Source organism: Morus notabilis, unplaced genomic scaffold (assembly GCF_000414095.1).
Source record: "Morus notabilis unplaced genomic scaffold, ASM41409v2 Scaffold645, whole genome shotgun sequence".
In the NCBI taxonomy this organism is placed as follows: Eukaryota; Viridiplantae; Streptophyta; class Magnoliopsida; order Rosales; family Moraceae; genus Morus; species Morus notabilis.
The window spans coordinates 369,058-391,244 of NW_010363463.1; the positions used below are offsets into that span (position 1 = coordinate 369,058).

The 22,187-nt window shown below is 29.1% G+C and overlaps 1 protein-coding gene across 2 annotated transcripts; it reads left to right on the forward strand.

Moving 5' to 3' along the window:
• The first annotated feature begins 5,595 nt into the window (after positions 1-5,595).
• Positions 5,596-7,817, forward strand: LOC21398625 (probable calcium-binding protein CML36). Of its 2 annotated transcripts, XM_024169651.1 has the most exons (2): positions 5,596-6,410; positions 7,466-7,817. In XM_024169651.1, the coding sequence occupies exons 1-2, from the start codon at positions 5,783-5,785 to the stop codon at positions 7,534-7,536; spliced, it is 699 nt and encodes a 232-aa protein (XP_024025419.1). In that variant the 5' UTR covers positions 5,596-5,782; the 3' UTR covers positions 7,537-7,817. The 2 variants fall into 2 exon arrangements, with proteins under 2 accessions (XP_024025419.1, XP_010102734.2); XM_010104432.2 differs by lacking the exon at positions 7,466-7,817 and having other exon boundaries at positions 5,596-6,761.
• The last annotated feature ends 14,370 nt before the right edge of the window (positions 7,818-22,187 follow it).

The following is a 22,187-nucleotide window of genomic DNA, read 5'->3' on the forward strand; positions in this document are numbered from 1 at the left end:
CTCAACTTAGGCCCATTCAGTTCGTTAATTTGAGTTTTTAATTTGAATTGAGATGTGACTTTATGTGAGAGGTTTTTACTGTAGTAAAAAGTTAGATGTGATTATTTTTGAGAGTTTTTTAATATAACAAAATACAAATTCTAAACTCGAATCGACGAAATGAGCGGAACCTAATATGGTTATGTTCTGCCACTGCTACTAGTGTCGTCTCCATTACAGAAATCCCCAAACGTGTGGATTAAATCCCATAAAGATCTCCACCTTCGGGCATCAGATGCATCATTATTGGTGCCCCAAACCTCGCCCATTCCACAGTGTCAATCTATCCTTTCTGTCACGCCCGCATCGCGCACCATCATCACAACCAAGAAAGCCACAATGGCATACACGCTTGAGCACAAGATTTTTTTTTGGCTGATATAAGAATGCTTTCTCTTATTCTTTAATAGCTCATTTAGTTTGCTGATTCAAATTTTTAATTTGAATTAAAATGTAATTTTATGTGAGACTTTTAATGTAACAAAAAAATTAGATGTGACTGTTTTAAAGAATTTTTTACTGTAATAAAACTCAAATTTTAAACTCGAATCAGTGAAATGAACGGGGCTTAAGACTATGACCCTCTCTTATAGACTTTTCTTTGGTCCTTTTGATCGGAAGTCTTTCCAACGTAACACATAATTATAAAAACGTAACATGACAATTATTAAACGTAACATCAACGTTGAAGAATAATAACTCTAAGAAATTTAGTCATTTAAATATTATGTTACTTCTCTCTAACATTAATATTACGTTTAATAATTATCATATTACATTTTTATAATTACATATTATTTTAGAGAGGCAGTTGGGACGGTCCTTTCAGAGTAACTTAAGAAAAAACCAGTATTTGTATTAAATGAAATTAAAGTTAAACCTATAATTTAAAATGTACATATTTTAAACTTATCCTCGTGTAAAGGAACGGAAGTATTGTTTTTTAAGCCCATTATTGATGCACAAGTGCAGTCCCATAGTATTGATGGACTAGGATACACGTATCAAATAGAAGAACATGATAAACATCTTAATTTATTATTATATAAAATAAACCGTAAGCAGGGACTAAGAAAAGAAAATCGCATTACCCGTTTGTTTCATATACTCAATTTAAATTATTAAATCTACTACAATATATTTTTTATCACAAAAAATTTAAATTTCAAACGTGAGAATTAAGAATTATTGTTTAAATATACCCCTTCAAATAAAACTCATTTTTATTTCTATTCCTTAACATTAGTCTATATATTTCTATCTTTTAGACTAAAACTAATTAAGAGGTAAAATTTTTTTAAAATAGATATTTATAATAAGTCAAGTACTTAAAAAAATGAATGTGTAATTTTAAAAAAAAAAAAAATCTGCCGAGCCTAATGCACTGCACAAGAATTGATGCAAACAGATCATACAACATCTGTGACTGGAATCTGAAACCATGCATCTCCAACAGGTTTTTTTTTTTTTTTTTTTTTTTTTTTTTCCTAATGAGTATCAAACATATGCTTTACCAATGAATAAATTAGCCAAAAATAAAAATAAAAAACCAACAACAACAACCAACTAACCTTCTTCAGTCTCATCATTGATCACAATTAATATTATCTCAAACATATGCGCATCAAATAACTTATTTGTGTATATATAGATCGTTATATACACTAGATCTATTATGGAGGTAATTTTTGGTTGCATATATATATATATATATATATATATACACACACATTATTGAAGCTATAACTCTTATTTTATAAAAAAATGAAATATGAAATTATTAGAATTTAAATCTTGATGGATACACGCACACATTTCACCTAACCAACAACTTTTGTTTAATTAACGAGGAAAAGTAATTTCCATTATTGAAAAATCGAGCATATGGATACTATATAGATTGGATTACTTTTGACCTCGTTCATTTCACCGATTTAAGTTTAAAATTCGAGTTTTGTTACAGTAAAAAAATTTTCAGAAACAGTCACATCTAACTTTTTTACTACAGTAAAAAGCTCTCACATAAAGTCATATTTTAACTTAAATTAAAAATTCAAATCAACTAACTAAACGGACCATTTATTTCCAGTCATTTATCCCATAATGGTGCAAAGACAATAATAATTTTGTAGCATGATATGAAAAAAAAAATACTCCACTGTTAAGTTATAGTTATGAATCATTAAATTATATAATTATCATATTAGATTAAGAGAAATATGACTATTTACAAAGCTTAATAAAAATTTAAAGGTTTATAAGTTAATTACCTCATCAATTAGGGTAGTTATTATTTTCTATTTTACTACAATTTTTTTTTGAAATGTATTTTACTACAATTCTTAGCATAATAAATTAGTAATTCTTTTTTTAGGAAAATTGGTAAATTATTTAGACAAAGAGTTGCTTTTTTTTTTAATAAAGAAAATGACATATGTTTATGAATACAATAGTGAAGTTCATTTCAAATATAAAAGATGCAATAGTGAAGTTCAAATAAATACAATTCCTCGTCAGTAGGTAAGGTTCCAGGAAGATGGATGCTAATGGCAGACTTTAAAGACAGACTTTAAAAGATATCAGAGATTTTTGTTTGATAACGAGCCTCATGTCTTTATAGTTTTAAGGCTTTTTTTTTTTTTCAGTACCTTAATGTATCGATAGACTAAATTTTATATCTGTTGGGTCTGTATAAAATTACTTAAAAATAAAAAAAATACGTATATTGAACTGTTAAAAAAAAATCTAACATATTAGTACGCGAGACATATTAGAAGATTTCTCTAATTTTAATTACTTGCTATTGCTCGCTGCTACTTTAAATTAAATGCAGTATCATTTTGAACTTCAAGGTTGATATAAGGAATTATTGCAATATATCATACACAGCAATTATAAAATAGATTTTTCATATACAAAAATATTACAACACAGATCCGACAAATACTAAGTGATAACCAATGATATATCAATTATGACAAACCCCACATAATTGCCTAAATCGCAGGAAAATTTGGACTGAAGATCTTAAAATTACCGAAATTTGTTTGGGGACTTCTGCAGTAGGGTACACACGTACTTTTCCTCATTAATACGATTTAAAGATTATTATTGAATTTCAATGAGGGTGCACATACTCCTCAACACAATAGAATATAGCCTAATGTCTCGTTCACTTCGCGAATTTAAATTTTTAATTTGAATTGAGATGTGATATTTTTTTAGAGTTTTTCACTGTAGCAGAAAAAGTTAGATGTGACATTTTATGAGAGTTTTTTATTGTAAAAATCTAAAACTGAAAACTCAAATCGGTGAAATAAACGAGGCCTTTACAGTAACCATAACTGGAATACTTGCAAAAACAAGCTCCATAATTTTATGACATACGAAATTTCACCCGTATTTTTAAGCAACAACAAAAATGTCCTTTATTGATTTTTATACTCAAAACAATATTTTTTATATTCTTAAAAACGTCATAATTTTTTTGTTTTAATTGCGATTTAGATGATTTTTTTCTTATGCGTTTAGAACGAAGATACGAATAAAACCCCACCCCTATACCCTATTAAAATTTTCCATCATCATTGGATTTTTATTAAAATATTATTTAAATACAAACTCAAGTTTTGACCCACCCAAACACAAACTCAAAAAGATTCTCATCTCTAACCATAACTCAAACATACACAACTAAACATAAACTCAAGTTACAATTTCAACTGAAGTTATAACTCAAATTTAACTTAAAATCTACACTTAAGTCACCGTAACTAAAAAATACAACTAAACAAGCCCTATTATGACTTTAATCATGTAGGTGCCCATGAGGTGGTTCAAACTTGTGCTTTTTTTTTTTAAATGGCTATATTACTTTGAGGTAAATGACAGTTAAGGCCCATCTAAAAGGTGTACTCAAACCATAATTTTTAATTCTGACGTTTAAAATTTAATTTTTTTAACGAGAGAAAAACACTATAACAGAATTAATAATTTAAATTTGAGTATATAAAACAAATGAGCCCTTAGAGTTTTCAGATATTTTTAGGAATCAAGGACTAAGAACATATGCTCAAGGAGACTGATGGTTGAGATTTAAACTAGAAACTAAAATGTTCTATAATATAGGAATATTTAAATATTTTTAAGATTTGAAAGAAAAAGTGTGTTCATATGCAATTGTCTTTATTTTAGTTTATTTGAGCCATTAATTTGTCATATAAGAGTCTATATTTTGTACCATATCTATGTAGAGAGAAATAAATTAAAAGAAAAAAGCAGATGTATGGTACGACAGGTTTTCTCAATTTCTTTTGTTTTAAGGAGATTTCTCTTGTGGATTCTGAAAAATAAATTAGTGAAAAATTTTTATTTTCAACAAGTAAATATGTATTAAAAACAATTTATTCTACATATTTTTTTAACGGTTAAAAACTAATCTTATGCTAAAAAGAGCCTACAGAAAAAAGTCTCTTGTTCTAACTTAACTACCAAAACTTTTTATCTCCTTTTCCTGGTAAATAAAAATTAGTCATAAATTACCGACCGTCTCTTTTGTTGAAGAATTCCAAAGTAATCACTTTTTTTCTTCTTTTAAGGCCTTGAAAAGTGAAAATAACCAAATTATGACATCTAAAGGTCCCGTTTATTTTACCGATTTGAGTTTTAAGTTTTAAGTTTTTATAATAAAAAATTCTTAAAAAATGTCACATTTAATTTTTTTTTTTTTTTTTGCTACAGTGAAAAGTTCTCAAAAAATATCACATCTTAATTTAAATTAAAATTTTAAATTCACAAAGTAAACGAGGAGAAAATTAGGCTCCGAAAAATGCAAAAGAATAATAACTTTTGAATCCCAAAAAAAAAAACACAAAAAAAAAAGAACCGACTACTTGTACGACCTTTCTCCTTAAAGGTCTCTCACTTTGTTAAATGAGATTATCCAACATAAAGAAACCCAAAGCCCATAAACCAAACACATTTCTTTTTTATTAAAAAAAAAGGAAGAAAGAGAAAAATAAAAAGATTTGAGATGAATTAAAATTAATAGATTAATAGTTTATATAAGTTAATAAATATGTCAAATTACTGTTTTTGTCTATAATTTGTCTGGTTATGAACCATAACTTGACAAGTTATTGTCTATAATTATCTATAACTTAACTGACTATGAACCATAACTTGATAAATTTATCTATAATTTATTTAATTATGAATTATAACTTAACAAGTTATGATCTATTAATTTCTATAATTAAAACTTAACTTATATACTTTTTTAAATTTTTCATATTGATCTATTTTTTATTATTTTCAAAAAAAAAAATTTCAGGGCGGCCAAAGTCACACCGAAAAGTTGTTCTCTTCTCTGTTATATTTTTCATAAAAGAAAAAAACTCCATAAAACGACACACACATGATAACGACATCCTCTTTGCCAGTTGGCCCCATTCACACTTACTTTTACTAAAAATAATTATTAAATTAAACGATATTCGGTTATTAATTAATTTAAACCGAAGCAGTAATTCCTCATATAAATACTCACCAAAAGTTTCAACAGACGAAACTTCCTGGAAATTGCCATGGCTGATTTTGCGCCCACGCTCCCACCATTTAACCCCTCAACCTTCCTCTTGCCTTCTCCTCAACTTCCTCCTCTCTCCTTCTTCGCGTCTTCCTCCTTCCTTTCTCTCTCTGCTTTCTCTCTCTTCATTCTTCTTTCTCTGAAAATCTCTGGACGATGATGAAGCTCGTCAAGATCAACCCGAAAAATCTCAAGCTCAGCCCCAAAGGCCCCTTCCGATCGAGCAGCAAGGAGAAATACACTCCTTCCAAGTCTGATCCGCCGTCGTTTGGCTCCGGAACGACGTCGTCTTCTTCCTCCTTGTCAGATCTCAAGGCCGGCGCCGGCGTTGGCGGTTCGGTTACTCCGACGAGCGTTCTCCCCGAGATATCGGGAGATTTGTCCGATTTCTCGGCCGATATTCACTCGGAGCTCGCCGAGGCCTTCAAATTGATAGACCGAGACAACGACGGAATCGTCTCGAGGAAAGAGCTCGAGGCGCTGCTGAGCCGACTCGGCGGCGTCGGCTCCATCTCGGAAAGCGAGGATTTTGTGGCGTCGATGCTGAGCGAGGTGGACGGCGGCGACGGCGAGGGATGCATCAGCGTGGAGGCGCTTATGAGCCGAGTCGGCTCGGCGGCGGCTTGCGAGCCGGCTGGCGACTCGGAGCTGAGAGAGGCGTTCGATTTCTTCGACACCGATCGCGACGGTAGAATCACGGCGGATGAGCTCCACAGCTTCTTCACTGCGATCGGCGATGAGCGGTGCACGTTACAGGATTGCCGGCGCATGATAGACGGCGTGGGTAGGAGCGGTGAAGGGTTCGTCTGCTTCGAGGACTTCTCCCGTATGATGGAGCTGCAGAGACTCTCGTGATGATCATCATGATGATATAAAATAAAATCATGATGTTCTTTCTCATCTTGTTGCTCCTGATGTTAGAATTCAAAAAAAAAAAAAAAAAAATTTATTATTTCTTTTTTATTTTTTTCCTATTTTATTGGTGTATGGTTTCCCTTCTACGGTGAGAGATAAATATTAAACAGAAAGTCAGGTGATCGGACGGGTGTGAGTGGCTGATCTAGAAGTTTTAGATAAACTGTGTTTCCGACTCAGTAAATATATGAGAAAGGAGAAAAAAAAAAAAATCATCTTCATGAAAATTTGCAAATTTGGTTACTATGTAAAACTGAACCTGTTACGCCGTTTTTGCAAATTTGCAAATTTGCAAATTCGACACTTTTTATGCCGTTTTACACAAAAGTCTTCTGATAATGGAAGCCGATTGGAGTTGTAAAAGATAATGCAATCTATCGAAGACAACACAAACAGAGAAATTTAATGATGGGTCACTCTTGATCAGGCCTTGTCGTCGTCATAAGTCAAATGTATGGGGCATACCTTGATGTTGGATTCCAATAATGTCAGGCGTGTGTGGGAATTGCAAAAGGTTTTTTTTTTTTTGTTTCAGAATTTTAGGGTTGTTTTTGCATTTTTGAGTTAGGGTGATTTGAGTAATGATCTTGAATTGAGTTTGAGTTATAATTTGTGTTGAAGTTGTAACTTGAGTTTGTGTTTAGATGTGTACATTTGAGTTATGATTTGAATTGAAAATCTATTTGAGCTTGTATTTGGGTGTTTTAAAACTTAAATTTATATTTAGATAATATTTTAATAAAAACTCAATGGTGATGAAAAATTTTAATAGGGTATATAGGTGGAGTTTTATTAGTCTTTTTGTTGTGAATGTATAGAAAAAAAATCATTTCAATCAAAATTAAAACGAAAAAGTTATGATATTTTTAAGAATAGAAAAAATATGCACGTTACAGGATTGCCGGCGCATGATAGACGGCGTGGGTAGGAGCGGTGAAGGGTTCGTCTGCTTCGAGGACTTCTCCCGTATGATGGAGCTGCAGAGACTCTCGTGATGATCATCATGATGATATAAAATAAAATCATGATGTTCTTTCTCATCTTGTTGCTCCTGATGTTAGAATTCAAAAAAAAAAAAAAAAAAAATTTATTATTTCTTTTTTATTTTTTTCCTATTTTATTGGTGTATGGTTTCCCTTCTACGGTGAGAGATAAATATTAAACAGAAAGTCAGGTGATCGGACGGGTGTGAGTGGCTGATCTAGAAGTTTTAGATAAACTGTGTTTCCGACTCAGTAAATATATGAGAAAGGAGAAAAAAAAAAAAATCATCTTCATGAAAATTTGCAAATTTGGTTACTATGTAAAACTGAACCTGTTACGCCGTTTTTGCAAATTTGCAAATTTGCAAATTCGACACTTTTTATGCCGTTTTACACAAAAGTCTTCTGATAATGGAAGCCGATTGGAGTTGTAAAAGATAATGCAATCTATCGAAGACAACACAAACAGAGAAATTTAATGATGGGTCACTCTTGATCAGGCCTTGTCGTCGTCATAAGTCAAATGTATGGGGCATACCTTGATGTTGGATTCCAATAATGTCAGGCGTGTGTGGGAATTGCAAAAGGTTTTTTTTTTTTTGTTTCAGAATTTTAGGGTTGTTTTTGCATTTTTGAGTTAGGGTGATTTGAGTAATGATCTTGAATTGAGTTTGAGTTATAATTTGTGTTGAAGTTGTAACTTGAGTTTGTGTTTAGATGTGTACATTTGAGTTATGATTTGAATTGAAAATCTATTTGAGCTTGTATTTGGGTGTTTTAAAACTTAAATTTATATTTAGATAATATTTTAATAAAAACTCAATGGTGATGAAAAATTTTAATAGGGTATATAGGTGGAGTTTTATTAGTCTTTTTGTTGTGAATGTATAGAAAAAAAATCATTTCAATCAAAATTAAAACGAAAAAGTTATGATATTTTTAAGAATAGAAAAAATATTGTTCATTAACTTGAGTTTGAGTTTATGAACTCGAGTTGAAAGGGAAACTTGAACTCAAGTTTAGACCTAAACTCGAGTTCAAACTCAAATTTTATAAAAGAACGTGAACTTAAATAAAATTGTAACTCGAGTTCAAATTTTTTTTGAATTTCATTGTAAAAGAACAACCCCTTATCTTATTTTCCATTCTTCACCTCAAGGTTTCTCTATTTGCAGTTGGGTTCTTGATATTGAAATGCAAAATGGGCACTGATGCTAATATTTTCAGTTATTAGAGAAATATTTCTATATCTTTTTCTAGAGAAAAATGAAAGCCTTGTTTTAGAGATGTGTTAGTGAAATATGAGACTTGGAACCAAGGAAACAAATTCGCAAAATGAAGAAGCTAATATCTTGTTACGTCATTGGCCATAGGGTATAAAATACATAAATGGTTATACGAACAGTGGCAGAGTCAGTCTTTCACTTCAGTACAGGTGTATATTAAATTTGTTTTAACAAATTATTTTAGTGAGAGCATATAAGAAAATATATTTATTTTAATAGGGGCATATATTATTTCAATGGGGGTTTAAGTGTAAAATTTTAAAATTTTTAAAGATAATATTTTTTTCAAAAAAATTTGAGTGGGGACGGCTACCTCCGCTCATCTTCAAGTGACTCCGCCACTCACTACTTACTATCCTACTCTTCACTGACTATTTTCTCGTTTGCAGGTCGGCAAGCAACCAATGACTCTTAGAGCACATTTGGTATAAGAATTCTAGAACATAGAATCTTGATTCTGATTCAAATTAGTGTTTGTTTATAAAAAGTAAAAAGTGGTTATGATTTGACTCATTCAGAATCAGTGTTTAGTTTAGATGGTTCTGATTCAAGGTTTGAACCATAATGTGATGTTTTAAATCAGAATCACACATGATTCTAAAACCACTCCCCTCTTGGTTTTGGGCAGTTCAAACTATTGATTCTAGTTCTCATTTCAGAACCATGATTTGGACCCAAAATCATGAACCATGGTTATGGTTTCAAAATCAAAACTAGAATCATTCTAGTTTGAACCCTCATACCAAACAAAATCTTAATATTTTAGAATTGCTAGGCGCAAGTCATCACAGAAAAGAAAAAAAAAAAAAAAAAAACACTAATAGCATGTGCATTGGGGAATAAAAAGTTCTTGTTTATGATATTCCATAGCTATTAGTAGTGGCCTTAAAATCCTAAGCTATGTATTGTGGCCATTTTATTAATGTTGATAAACTATTAGTACATAAAGATTAAATAATAAACTATGACTCCTTTTTTTAGGGGATAAAGACATGGCTCTTAGTGCTAATAATTTCCAAATGACGCCCACAAATTGTGTGAGTGCTTTATTACTATTATTATTATTTAAAGGAAAAAAAGTAGTAGATATGATATTTCTCAAGTCCTCCCATTATGAAAAGATACTACTGTGATACTCTCTATTTATTATTGTAATTTTGATGATGGTTAAAGAAATGATTAAAGATAATAAGTGCCAAATATGAATTGGTCGATGCTGAACGGTGAGAATATAAAAATAAGAACCCATTTAGTTAGAAGATTCGTTTTCTTATTCGAATCATGGTTCATGATTCGTTACAGTATTTTTTCTCACAAAAAATACACGTAAATAAAAAATAATTATAATCTCATGGTCCTAATTCATGAACTAAACGAGAAGTTATAATCCTCAGTTTTTGTCGTTTTTTGTTAATCGATATATTTCTATCCTATTTACACCTAGAGCTTAGCTTTGATTGCTGTATTTCATTTATATGTTGGTTTATTAAAACATTACCTTTTTAAACTTCACAAGAATCACAAACAATAATCGTTGCAATGTGATAGCAATAGTAATGCTGCGTTAGGTCAGATGTCCTTAAATATATGTTGATGTATCCATTTCTCATGAAGGTTACCTAACCCTTGGAAACGAATAAATATATATATATATATTATGTATATAATATATATATGTATATAATATATATATATATTAGAAAATAATAGAATTTGGATGCGAGATGTAATTAAGGATTAAAATACAGAACAGATCACATGCGAAGAGCAACATTAAACAACAAGGAAAGCAACAAGAAAGAGCATGTCAGTAATCAGTACTGCATCTTTTAGGGACAAAACAAAATTAGTACTATCATAATATATATATATATATATAATTTATATATATATATATTAGAAAATAATAGAATTTGGATGCGAGATGTAATTAAGGATTAAAATACAGAACAGATCACATGCGAAGAGCAACATTAAACAACAAGGAAAGCAACAAGAAAGAGCATGTCAGTAATCAGTACTGCATCTTTTAGGGACAAAACAAAATTAGTACTATCATAATATATATATATATATATAATTTTTTTTTTTCGTTTTCACCATATTCACTTTTTGGTGGTAGAAATAACTACGGAATTGTTCTTTTGAAGTGTAATTTGAGTATAATTTTTGAGTTAAATTTGAGTTATAATTTAAGTTAAAGTTATAACTTGAATAAAGTTGAAACTTAAAAGAACGTGAACTTGAATAAAGTTGTAACTTGAGTTTAAACTTTTTCTGAGCTTTGTTGCAAAAAAAAAAAACCCCTACGTTTTTACTTCTACACTGATCTTGTATAATATTTCTGTTCTAAATTTGGGGAAGAGGGACAAATACTTCTTAAATTATATGATCTATATTTTTACTTTTTATTTTTAATTAATATTTTTTTAGTCAAATAATTATATCAGTCAAAAAGATATTACTTTTAATTCATAGTATTATATAGGGAATCATTGAATGAAGACTTATAAATGCAGTTTTAACTTATTCCATTTCTTATATCTATTAGTCCCTGAATTATGTGTCACTTTGTTACCTGAACTTTTAATTTAAATAAATTACTTACTGCACTTTTAATTTTTGACAACTTTGCTTCTTGCACACTAAAATTATTTCTCAGAAATAATCAAGCATAGTACAAACATTGAATGCAAATTAAGCTAGCTTTTAGTGATTTATAATAACATTAAAAAGAATATTTACATTTAATATAACTATTTTATTAAACTTTTAGTTATTGTTTGCTCAGAACGTGATGATCTATGTGAAATTTCATAAATTCATTGTCAATTTTAGCGTGCAAAGACTAAAGTGATTAAAGTCAAAAAGTTTAGAGACTAATTTATGAAAATTAAAAGTTTATGTATCGAAATGACAGAATGCATAATTCAAAGACTAACAGTGTTGATAACCCTTATTTAAAAAAAAATAAAAAAAAAGAAGGAAGAAAGAGGATTAGGAATTGCACATCGGCAATAATATTTAGAAATAAAAAATAAACTTAAATGTAAGATCAAAACGCAGGCTAGATCTGGCACACTCAAACGCTTACAACTTTCAGAGGTGTATGAGCCCTTTGATTATTAACTAATCAATATATTATTTTTACTTAAAATAAATGGTTATAGCATTTCTCCTTATAATATTCCTACAACAAATTTTCTATTCACGAGGGTGGTTTGCTCTAGCAAGTTGCAGCCTGCAGTTCATTGGAGAATTTTTTCAGTCTGTGGGCTAACCAATATAGTATCATTGATCAGACGGTTGTGATTTAATTTCATTAATATTGATTTGATATTAATATTTTATGTAGCTTTGGATCACTTTGAATAATTAATTTATGAAGGTATAGAATTCCTGTCTCAACACATTATTATATTTACTCCTCCACCAGAGATGTGATTTGGTCAAAAGAATGAACATAGAATGTCTTTTTTATTTTGATAAAAAAAAATATTGCATTTTGTTTGTGTAATATTTAAGGCACTTAATCTGACAGATGAAATTAGTTATTCATATCGTAGATTTCTGTTATCTGAAACTTCAATTAATGGTTCTACATAATTAAAAAAAATGAAAAAGAAAATCCCAATAATGCGGGGGTGTGAAACATCAATTTTGTATATTTATCGAGAGTTTCTCTAGAAAGACTAAAAAAAAAAGAGAATTATCGATAGTTATCTATTTTTCAGCCATCACATATGTATCATAAATTGTATGTTCTTTATATATTTTGAATCTAATGTGATTTTAACCAAATTTTCTGATCCTATAGGTAGAGCGGTCAATCAGAGAAGGTTCCATATTTATAACTCTTCGCTATTTATTTAGAGTTTCTCTGGTAGGCGTATATGAGGCCAGAAATTTTTGTGAGAGTAGGGCAAATAATTATAGCAAGAATATATGTATCATAAATTATATGTTCTTTATATATTTTGAATCTACCAGTTGTGTCAGTTTCTGACCATTGAATTAAGTCAAAATCACATTTTAATAAAAAATATGCAGAACAAACAATGTTTTGATACAGATTTAACGGCTAAGAATAAAGAACTAATGGTGGTTTTTTTTTTTTTTTTTTTTTTTTTTTTTTGGTAATGTGGTTCATTGTTTTTTTTATCCTACCAGAAAAGCTCCTATCTATATTTTCATTACCAATATAAGCACAAAACTAGTAAAAGTTTTCACTTATTATGCACTAGCTAGATAGTAAAAGGGAATTTTTACATTTAAGAATCATAAAGTCAAAAATCATTAAACATCAATGGCCGTTTTGACCTTAATTATCTTTTAAAAAAGAGTGGCTCTGACATATATGAGTTTTTTTAGTACGACTTTCTTAATAAGAGAGTCAATTTCTGATTGTTAGATTTAATTAAAATCACATTAAATTAAAAAAATATGCATAATAAATAATTTTTAATATAAAATTATAATTATTTAGTAATTCATTTTTTCATAACCTACCATAAAGACTCCCTGGACATTATAGTCTTGGAGAATACTGTGATGAGGAATGAAAAATATTTACCTGTAAGACAATTGTGAGCCATCACATCACTTTTTTTCTTATTAGGGGAAATAACTTCTGACCACATCACATTAGAATTGTATGAAGTTAAAGAAAAGCATTATAATTTAATAGAAGTACCGGATCAAAATCCTATAATTAAGAGCTATGCTTACCGGTAGGATTTTTTTAGTCTTCTGTATGTTTCAAACCAAATCACATTAAACACATTAAGGAAAATATCATTTTGGCACATTGCGCTTGAACACTTTTACAATTTGGAACCTTTTATTTTTCCAAAAAATCATATTGGTATACCTTATCAATTTTAAAAAAATCGCACGATTGCCCTCACTCTCTTTTTCAAACATAAAGTGATGTTGACTGTGTGCGTTTAATTACAGTGAGAGAATGGTAATGAGAATAGAAATGAGAATGATAATAAAATATAATGAAAAGTAAAGATGATTTATTTATTTGGTTATACTTTTACAAATGTAATAAAATGAGATATGAATATTTTTATGTTGACAAAATTACCCGTCATATTATAATTATATTTATCATTATAATATAATATAATATAATATAATATAGTTGTGATATTATAATAATAATTGGGATAGTAGTATGTTTTATAAAATTAAATATAAAATTTATATACTTACAATATAAATTTATATTATAATAGATAATATACTATAATTAGAAATGATAATATACTATATTATATATTATAATTATAATATGTAATATTATATTATTACATTTTTATAATTATACTATATTTCTAATAATATAATATAGTGTAGTTGTAACATTATAATATAAAATAATCACAATATCATTATTTTATTATATTATATATTATGATTGTATTATAATAATAAATATTACATAACTATAATTATAATTATATATTATATCCTTATAATTTTATGTATAATATTAGTTATTAAATGATTATATTAATATATATGATATTAGTTATATTAGCATGAGGGGTAATTTTGTCAACATGAAAATATTCATATCTCATTTCATTGCATTTGTAAAAATAGAACCAAACAAATGAATCATCTTTTCTTTCCATTCTATTCCATTTACATTCTCATTACTATTCCCCCACTGCAACCAAACGCACTCTTAGAGTAATTTGCACAATTTAAAGATGCAATTAATTCAGGAATGTGTAAGCTTAAGAGTTTGAGCTTCATTTATTATTATTTATTAGGAGAAATGAGACAAATACTCTTTAAAAGTGCATGGGTCAGGATTTCTACTCCTTACTCTTGATTAATAACCTTTTTACTCAAATAACTATACTAATAAAAAGATATTAAACAAAATTGAGGAGTAAAAATCTAAACTCATACACTTTTAAAGGTAAATTCTGTAATTTTCTCTATTTTTATTATGCAAGTTTAGAATTTTAAATGTTTGAGTTTATTATTGTATTTATTATGGGGTTTTAGAATACTAAGAGTTTGAATTTAATTTAAGGTTTAGAATTTGAAAGAATTTCTAGCTTCAATGTTGAGTCATTGTTATAGGTGGGTTTGAAGACCTATAAATAATCTTGTTATCTTGTAATCTTGGATTGAAATGAAGATTTGAGTGAAAAACCGTTGATATTTCATCCTAAAACACTTGAAATTCTTATCTTTTTGGTAGATTCCTTTGAGCAGTGAATTTCTCTTGTTTATGTATTTTAAGGTGGTAATTTCTTATTCTTAAGTGGCGAGACATTTTTATCCTTTGAATGTATTGCCATCAAAGAAGGTTTGCTCTTTGCCAAAGATAGTGGTCTTCTAGTTTCTCTTGTGGAGTGTGATTCAGTAAATGCAGTTAGAGCAGTAAATGATTTATGTTCTAGTGCTGCAGAGTTTCCTATTCTTAACGACATCAAGATCTTGATGGTGGTTCTTGTAGTCATATTTCTCGTTGTTGTAATATGGCTGCCTACACATTAGCAAAATTGTCGTTTTCTCTTGTTGAAGATCAATTCTGGTTAGAGGAATTTCTTAATTGTATTGATGAGTTTATAAGTGCCGTTATCTTCCTATGATTATGCAACTCATTTCCCTTCAAAAAAAAATAATAATAATAATAATGCAAACACGACTAGCCCTTCCTAAACACTTTTCCCATATCCAAAACTCGTAATTTTTTTGTTCTCAAGCTTTTTAAGGAATACGGTATTAATAACCTTCAATTTAAAATATTTCTTATATGTCATAAGTAAAATCTTAAATTTTAAAAATAAACTCGAACATAATAACAGAACCAATATTAAAAAAAGAAAAAAAATCTGAGAAGCCAAATCAAAGACACCATAGAGCATAATTGGAAATGAAGTTGGGGCTGATCTTGGTTAGGTCGCGTAGGGCTGGGCTCGCTCACTGCTGGGGTTGTGGTGGCTCCTGGCTTCAAAGAGATTCATGCCATCCCAATCATTGAATTCGGATTTGAGTGTTTTGATTTTTTTTTTCTTTTGGTTTTTGAGTGTTTGATCTATTACTTTAGTTGTATAAGAAATATTTTATCTTTTTGATAGAAGTATTTGCAAATATTTGAGTGTTTGATATGATCTTTTTATTCAACTTCAGATGTAATTTTGTTTTATTAGAATATTTTATTAAAAATATTTTAAACAACTTAAGGGCATCATCGTCGGTTTATATCTCAAAAAAAAAAAGACGAGAAAAAATTGTTAAATTTACTTTTAAAGTGTATGAGTTTAGATTTTTATTCATTACTCTTGATTAATACTTTTTTGACTGATATAATTATTTTATTAAAAAAATATATTTATTGAGAGTAATAAATAAAAATTCAAATCCATAGATTTTAAGAGGTGTTTACCTCCATTCCCCACAAGAAAAAAGCCAAGGACACCTTAATGACACACACACACACACACATATATATATATATATATATTACATAATGAGGTGCTTTATTGAGATTTCCTGAAAAGGAGGGGTGCCAAGTTGAAAAAGGAAATGTTAAACTACAGTTTACCAACAATCGATGAAGAGCATTTCTTGCCAGTACTTTCCATATTATGCTTTTCTCCATTACGACATGCATGTTCACCTTGTAACTTTCCACCTTAATTTCCACTTTCTAACCCCTATATTAATCTTTAATTAAGTCTCAAGTCTCGAAATAAACTAAACTTTCTTTTAAGTTTCCTGGAAAGTGTAGAAACGTGTGGAAAAATGGCCGGTTTAATTTGGCGTAGAATGAGGGATAGAAAACGTGGGTTTTCTGAATGCTTTGGATGACTTTTATTTTGTTTGATAGATTTATTTTAAAGTAGAATGCTTTGCATGACTTATTATGTTTATAGAGAACATGCACACGACTACCAAACAACATTGATCACTACCTTCTTGTTTTCTTGGAATCAACAATTTAATGGTTTTAAAATAATGGGTCTTTATGCATGAAGATATTTATATTAAAAAAAAATTATACATTAAATTTTAATAAATCTTAAATTTTTTAAAATAATAACATCTTTGATTGGACAACGAGAAAATTGAGTTACACATATAATAATGTGGACGTTTATGAGAAAAATGCTTTTCATTTCCAGGAAACGATAGCCACGCAAAAATACCTTTTGCAAAAGCCTTTCATTTCCAGGAAACTTCATGGCCTTTCACTGTCATAACGCAATGGTAAGGACAGAAAAATGCTGGCTGGACTTTTCTTGGATTTAGTAGGATAGATATGGCTTGTGGAAGTCATGATTCTTATAAATTTTTAGAGGGTGTTTGGGATGAAGTTTCGTGTCATGATTTGAATTATAATTCATGATTTATTATAATATTTTTTCGCACAAAAAATACACATAAATTGAGAATGATTTTGAATCGTGAACCAAATGTCCACTTAGGTCTCGCTCATTTTACCGATTAAGTTTAAAATTTGAGTTTTGTTACAGTACAAATCTCTTATAAATAGTCACATCTAACTTTTTTACTATAATAAAAGTTCTCACATAAAAGCATATCTCAATTTAAATTAAAAACTCGAATCAATAAACTAAATGTAGCCTTAATTTATTTCAGAAAAAGGCGATGGAATTAATTAGGCCGTTGGTCTTGACGTTTTTGGATTAAATATTTAGGATTATGTATATAAAAAAGACCGTTGCAGCCCTCCACTTGTCATTGTGATCGATTAAAAAGTTAGTGTAATTTTTTTTTGTATTAAATCATAATAATTTTTATTTTAAAAATTAAAAGTCATTTTTAAGTATATGATAATAAACGACTCTCATGAACATTTATTATAAATAATTATATTAATAATATTAAAAAATGATTGTTGTTTTTTATATGAATAATAATAAAGCTATGGATAGATGAGGATCATATCTTATGGGTGGAGTTTTTCTTTTTCCCACAGCCTACTATGGAATCCTCCAAAATATTATAGTAATTTATTTTAGAAGTTAGAAATGAAAAAAAAAATGCAGTCTACTAGTAGGGTTTTCTTTTGAGCTATTAAATTTGTATCAGATTAAATTTATATATTTTTTTTATTTTGATGGAATTTTAACCCGATGTAATGTTGAAAAAAGAATTGGAGAAAATTTTAAGTTTAACCATTATTTTTTCTAACTTTATTATTTATGTCACTACACAAAATTTTAATGTCATTATAAAAAAATAACCTACAAGATACAAAGTGAAAAGATAACCTGCATGTTATTTGTGACTTAAGTGAAAAGATTGTGTATTGAATATAAATCCATGTCTTTCTTTCTTGTTCTACTAGCTAGGGAAAAAAATTCAATTTTATTGATAGGACTTGGAAACGTCCGAGGTTGATGTCTTCTTGTGTTTTGAAATTATTCGCATCTATACTAGTTTTCCTGTCTTTCTTATTTGCATCATAATTTTCCTTCGAAAAAAATGGGTACTTTTACATATTCATTTTCCATTAATACTAGTTGAGCACGTGGAGAGTAATCCATGTATTACGTTTTAATTACTGTGTTATTAATTTTTTTAATTCACTTAATAGTAAAAAACTTAATTAGTTAGTTAGTGAATACACAATTAACACAAACGTTTTATAAGTATCTCCATTAAAATAACAAGGAGTTTCTTACAAAACGAAAAAAAACATGGGTACACATGAAAGATATTATGTTAATAGGAGCAAAATAAGAGAAAAATTGAATTTTAAAATCAACTTAAATAAGGCGTAGATAGGAAAAAATGAACGTCACAATAAATTTTTTTTTTCCTAAAACAAAATTTTAGAAATGAGACACATTTGAAAACATGTAAAATTTGAGTATAAAATCCCAAAAGAAACTAAAATGGAAAAAAAATAAAGTTTTAGGAAAGGAAGGGCAATATAGTAAAAAAGAATAAAAATAAAAAAAATAAATTTTAGGATAAAAACAAAAAAGAAGTAAAATAAAGGATTGAAAAAAGGAAGGAGTAAAAAAGAAGAAAAAAATAAGGGACTAAAAGAGCAAAATGTAAAAGGGAGCAACAGAAGAAGAAAAAAAGATGTTGGTGGGGAGTGGACTTTCTAAGGCCTCGTTCACTTCGCGGATTCGAGTTTTCAATTTGAGCTGAGATGTGACATTTTCTGAGAGCTTTTTACTGTAACAGAAAAAGTTAGATGTGATATTTTCTGAGAGCTTTTTACTGTAGCAGAAAAAGTTAAATGTGATATTTTCTGAGAGTTTTTTACTGTAGAAACCTAAAACTGAAAACTCGAATCGGTGAAGTGAACGAGGCCTAACACATCATTTTGGTCGAAAGTCACAGAAACAGTCAGAAGCCAAGCGCTTTTTATTATATAGGAAAAATTGAGAATTTATTCTTGATTGTGTATGAGTTTATATATTTATTTTTTACTCTTGATAAGTATTATTTTGTTAGTGTAATTAATTAACTAAAAATATTACGAATCAAGAATAAAAGATAAAAATTATAATTCATGAACTTTCAAGAAGTATTTGTCAAGATTACTCATTATATAGACTAGTGACGAATAAATGCAAGAAAAAAAAAATCAAGGAAGAAAAAAAGAAACGGAAGAAAAAAAAAGAAACAGAAGAAAAAAATACCAATTATTGACACAAGATGGACACTAGACTAAATAAACGTCAATTGTGCGCATTGAATTTCGCAACTTGCAAATTGCAATACGAATGCAATCATATATAGTGTTTAGAATCAATATTATTTGATTCGTGTCGCATGTCAAATAGTAGTCTCATGAAGAACCGTACATTTATTTGTTTTATCTTATTATTTTCACGTATAGTTTCCATGATAGTGGGACATCTTGATTATTGAGAAGTCTGAATAATTATGAGATCTAACAAAGACCACACGTATAGATTGGCATTTTATGTAAATAGAACAGATGGTTATATTTCTAGACAAAATCCTACTGTCGAAAGAGACTTTACTTTGTTTTTATTTTTGTGTTGGCTTTTTTTTGAAACAGAAGAAAAAAATACCAATTATTGACACAAGATGGACACTAGACTAAATAAACGTCAATTGTGCGCATTGAATTTCGCAACTTGCAAATTGCAATACGAATGCAATCATATATAGTGTTTAGAATCAATATTATTTGATTCGTGTCGCATGTCAAATAGTAGTCTCATGAAGAACCGTACATTTATTTGTTTTATCTTATTATTTTCACGTATAGTTTCCATGATAGTGGGACATCTTGATTATTGAGAAGTCTGAATAATTATGAGATCTAACAAAGACCACACGTATAGATTGGCATTTTATGTAAATAGAACAGATGGTTATATTTCTAGACAAAATCCTACTGTCGAAAGAGACTTTACTTTGTTTTTATTTTTGTGTTGGCTTTTTTTTTTTTATATATATATATATATTTAGAGGAGTGGTCATGATTAGAAGAATAGGCCCCGTCTGAATAGGCCGAATAGAGAATAACAACCCGAATAAGCAGAATAGGGAAGAACAACTCTAAACAGACCGAACATGGAAGAACATGCCAAAAAGGAAGAACAGGCTGAACAAGCCTATGAGGCCTACTTGGCCGAACTAGCCGAACTAGCCAAACATGCCTAACTGGCTAGACAGGCCAACTAGCTGAACATGCCTAATTGGTCAGACAGACCTAACTAGCCGAACATGCCTAACTAACCGGACATGTCTAACTGACCGAACATGCCTAACTAGCCAAACCAACGGTTCTGTAGTTTCTGCAACTTCAATGCTATGAGAATTTCACGACTCGTGTTTAAAAGAGTTTCCCTTTGTGTGTTAGTTTTTTTTTTTTTTTTTTTTTTTTTTTTTTTTTTTTTTTGTAGTTTCTACAACTTCAATGCTATGAGAATTTCACGACTCGTGTTTAAAAGAGTTTCCCTTTGTGTGTGTTAGGTTTTTTTTTTTTTTTTTTGGTTTTGTTTTTGTTTTTGTTTTTGTTTTTTTCCTTTTCCTCGCCAACAAAGATGCTACTTCAAGTTTCAAGGATATTCATTCAGTCCTTTTATTATATATTTCTTATTTTTTTTTCTAATTTTTGGAAAAGAGAAAAATGACAAAATGTGTAATTAAACCTAGAAAAATGAATTTTGATTTAAGTTAACCCCCTTTTTTTTTAACTATTTCTTAAAACTGTTTGTAACGTGTCAATGCCAGAGGGTAGCAACTAAATTACGCCTTTTGGAGTCTGATCCTAGCACTCATGATTTTAACCTAATGTAAAGTTTGATTTTAACCCAATGTAAAGTTTGATTTTAACCCAATGTAAAGTTTAGTATTAATTACTGTTACATATTGTAGAACTAGTCCACATGTTTTATTTTGGTAATTAACAACTCCATGTCTTGCTAATTGTTAGGCTACTTGACCTTTTCGAAAAAAGGAGAAAGGAATGACGCCCCGTAATGATTTATGGGCCTTCCATAACCATCCATGCATGCCCACCTTTCTCCTTTTACGTTTATCTTTTCACTAATGCCTAAAGTCACTCAATAGATGACTACCAGTCACCTCCCGGAAATTTTTCCTTGACCCCATTCGCCATAGTCATTAACTAGTGATGAAGCCAGACTTTTATGTGACGTTTGGTAAGGAGATTCGTACCCTGATTTGAATCATGGTTCATAGTTCGCTACAGTATTTTCTCTCACAAAAAATACACGTAAATTAAAAATGATTCTAATCCATGAACCAAACGTCTCCTTAATTTAGTGAGAGCACAATTTATAAACAAAACAAAATTTTTTTATCATTTTTTCTCGATAAAAATCAATGATTATAATTTTTTTTTAAAGTAAAATGAGAAATTTGGGTATTACCAAACCACGATATCATGACAATAAACTAAGGAAAATACTAATGCAAGTAAGCCAAAACCCACAAACAAGGGAAAAAACTTTAAAAATGTTGAAAAGGAAAAAAAATTGAAGATAATGAAATGCATAAAAAAAATAGTATGATTTGTCCGGTAATTTAAAAGGGAAAAAGAGACAAACACTTTTAAAATGCACGAGTCTTGAATTTTTACCTTTTATACTTTGATTAATATCCTTTAGTTAAAGAATTATATTAATCAAAAAGGTATTAATTAGGAGTAAATGATAAAAATTTAAAAATATTAGATCTAAAAGGTGAATTAACCATTTTTTTTTTTTTTTTAAAGAGTCAAATGATCAGCTCAAAATAACAAAATAAACAAGTTAAAAAAGCCCCTACACAAGATAGAGTAACTGATTCATTTAGAGAGAACACAGCCTTACAAAACAATAATAGAAACACATTCATTAATATAGTTATAGATTATGT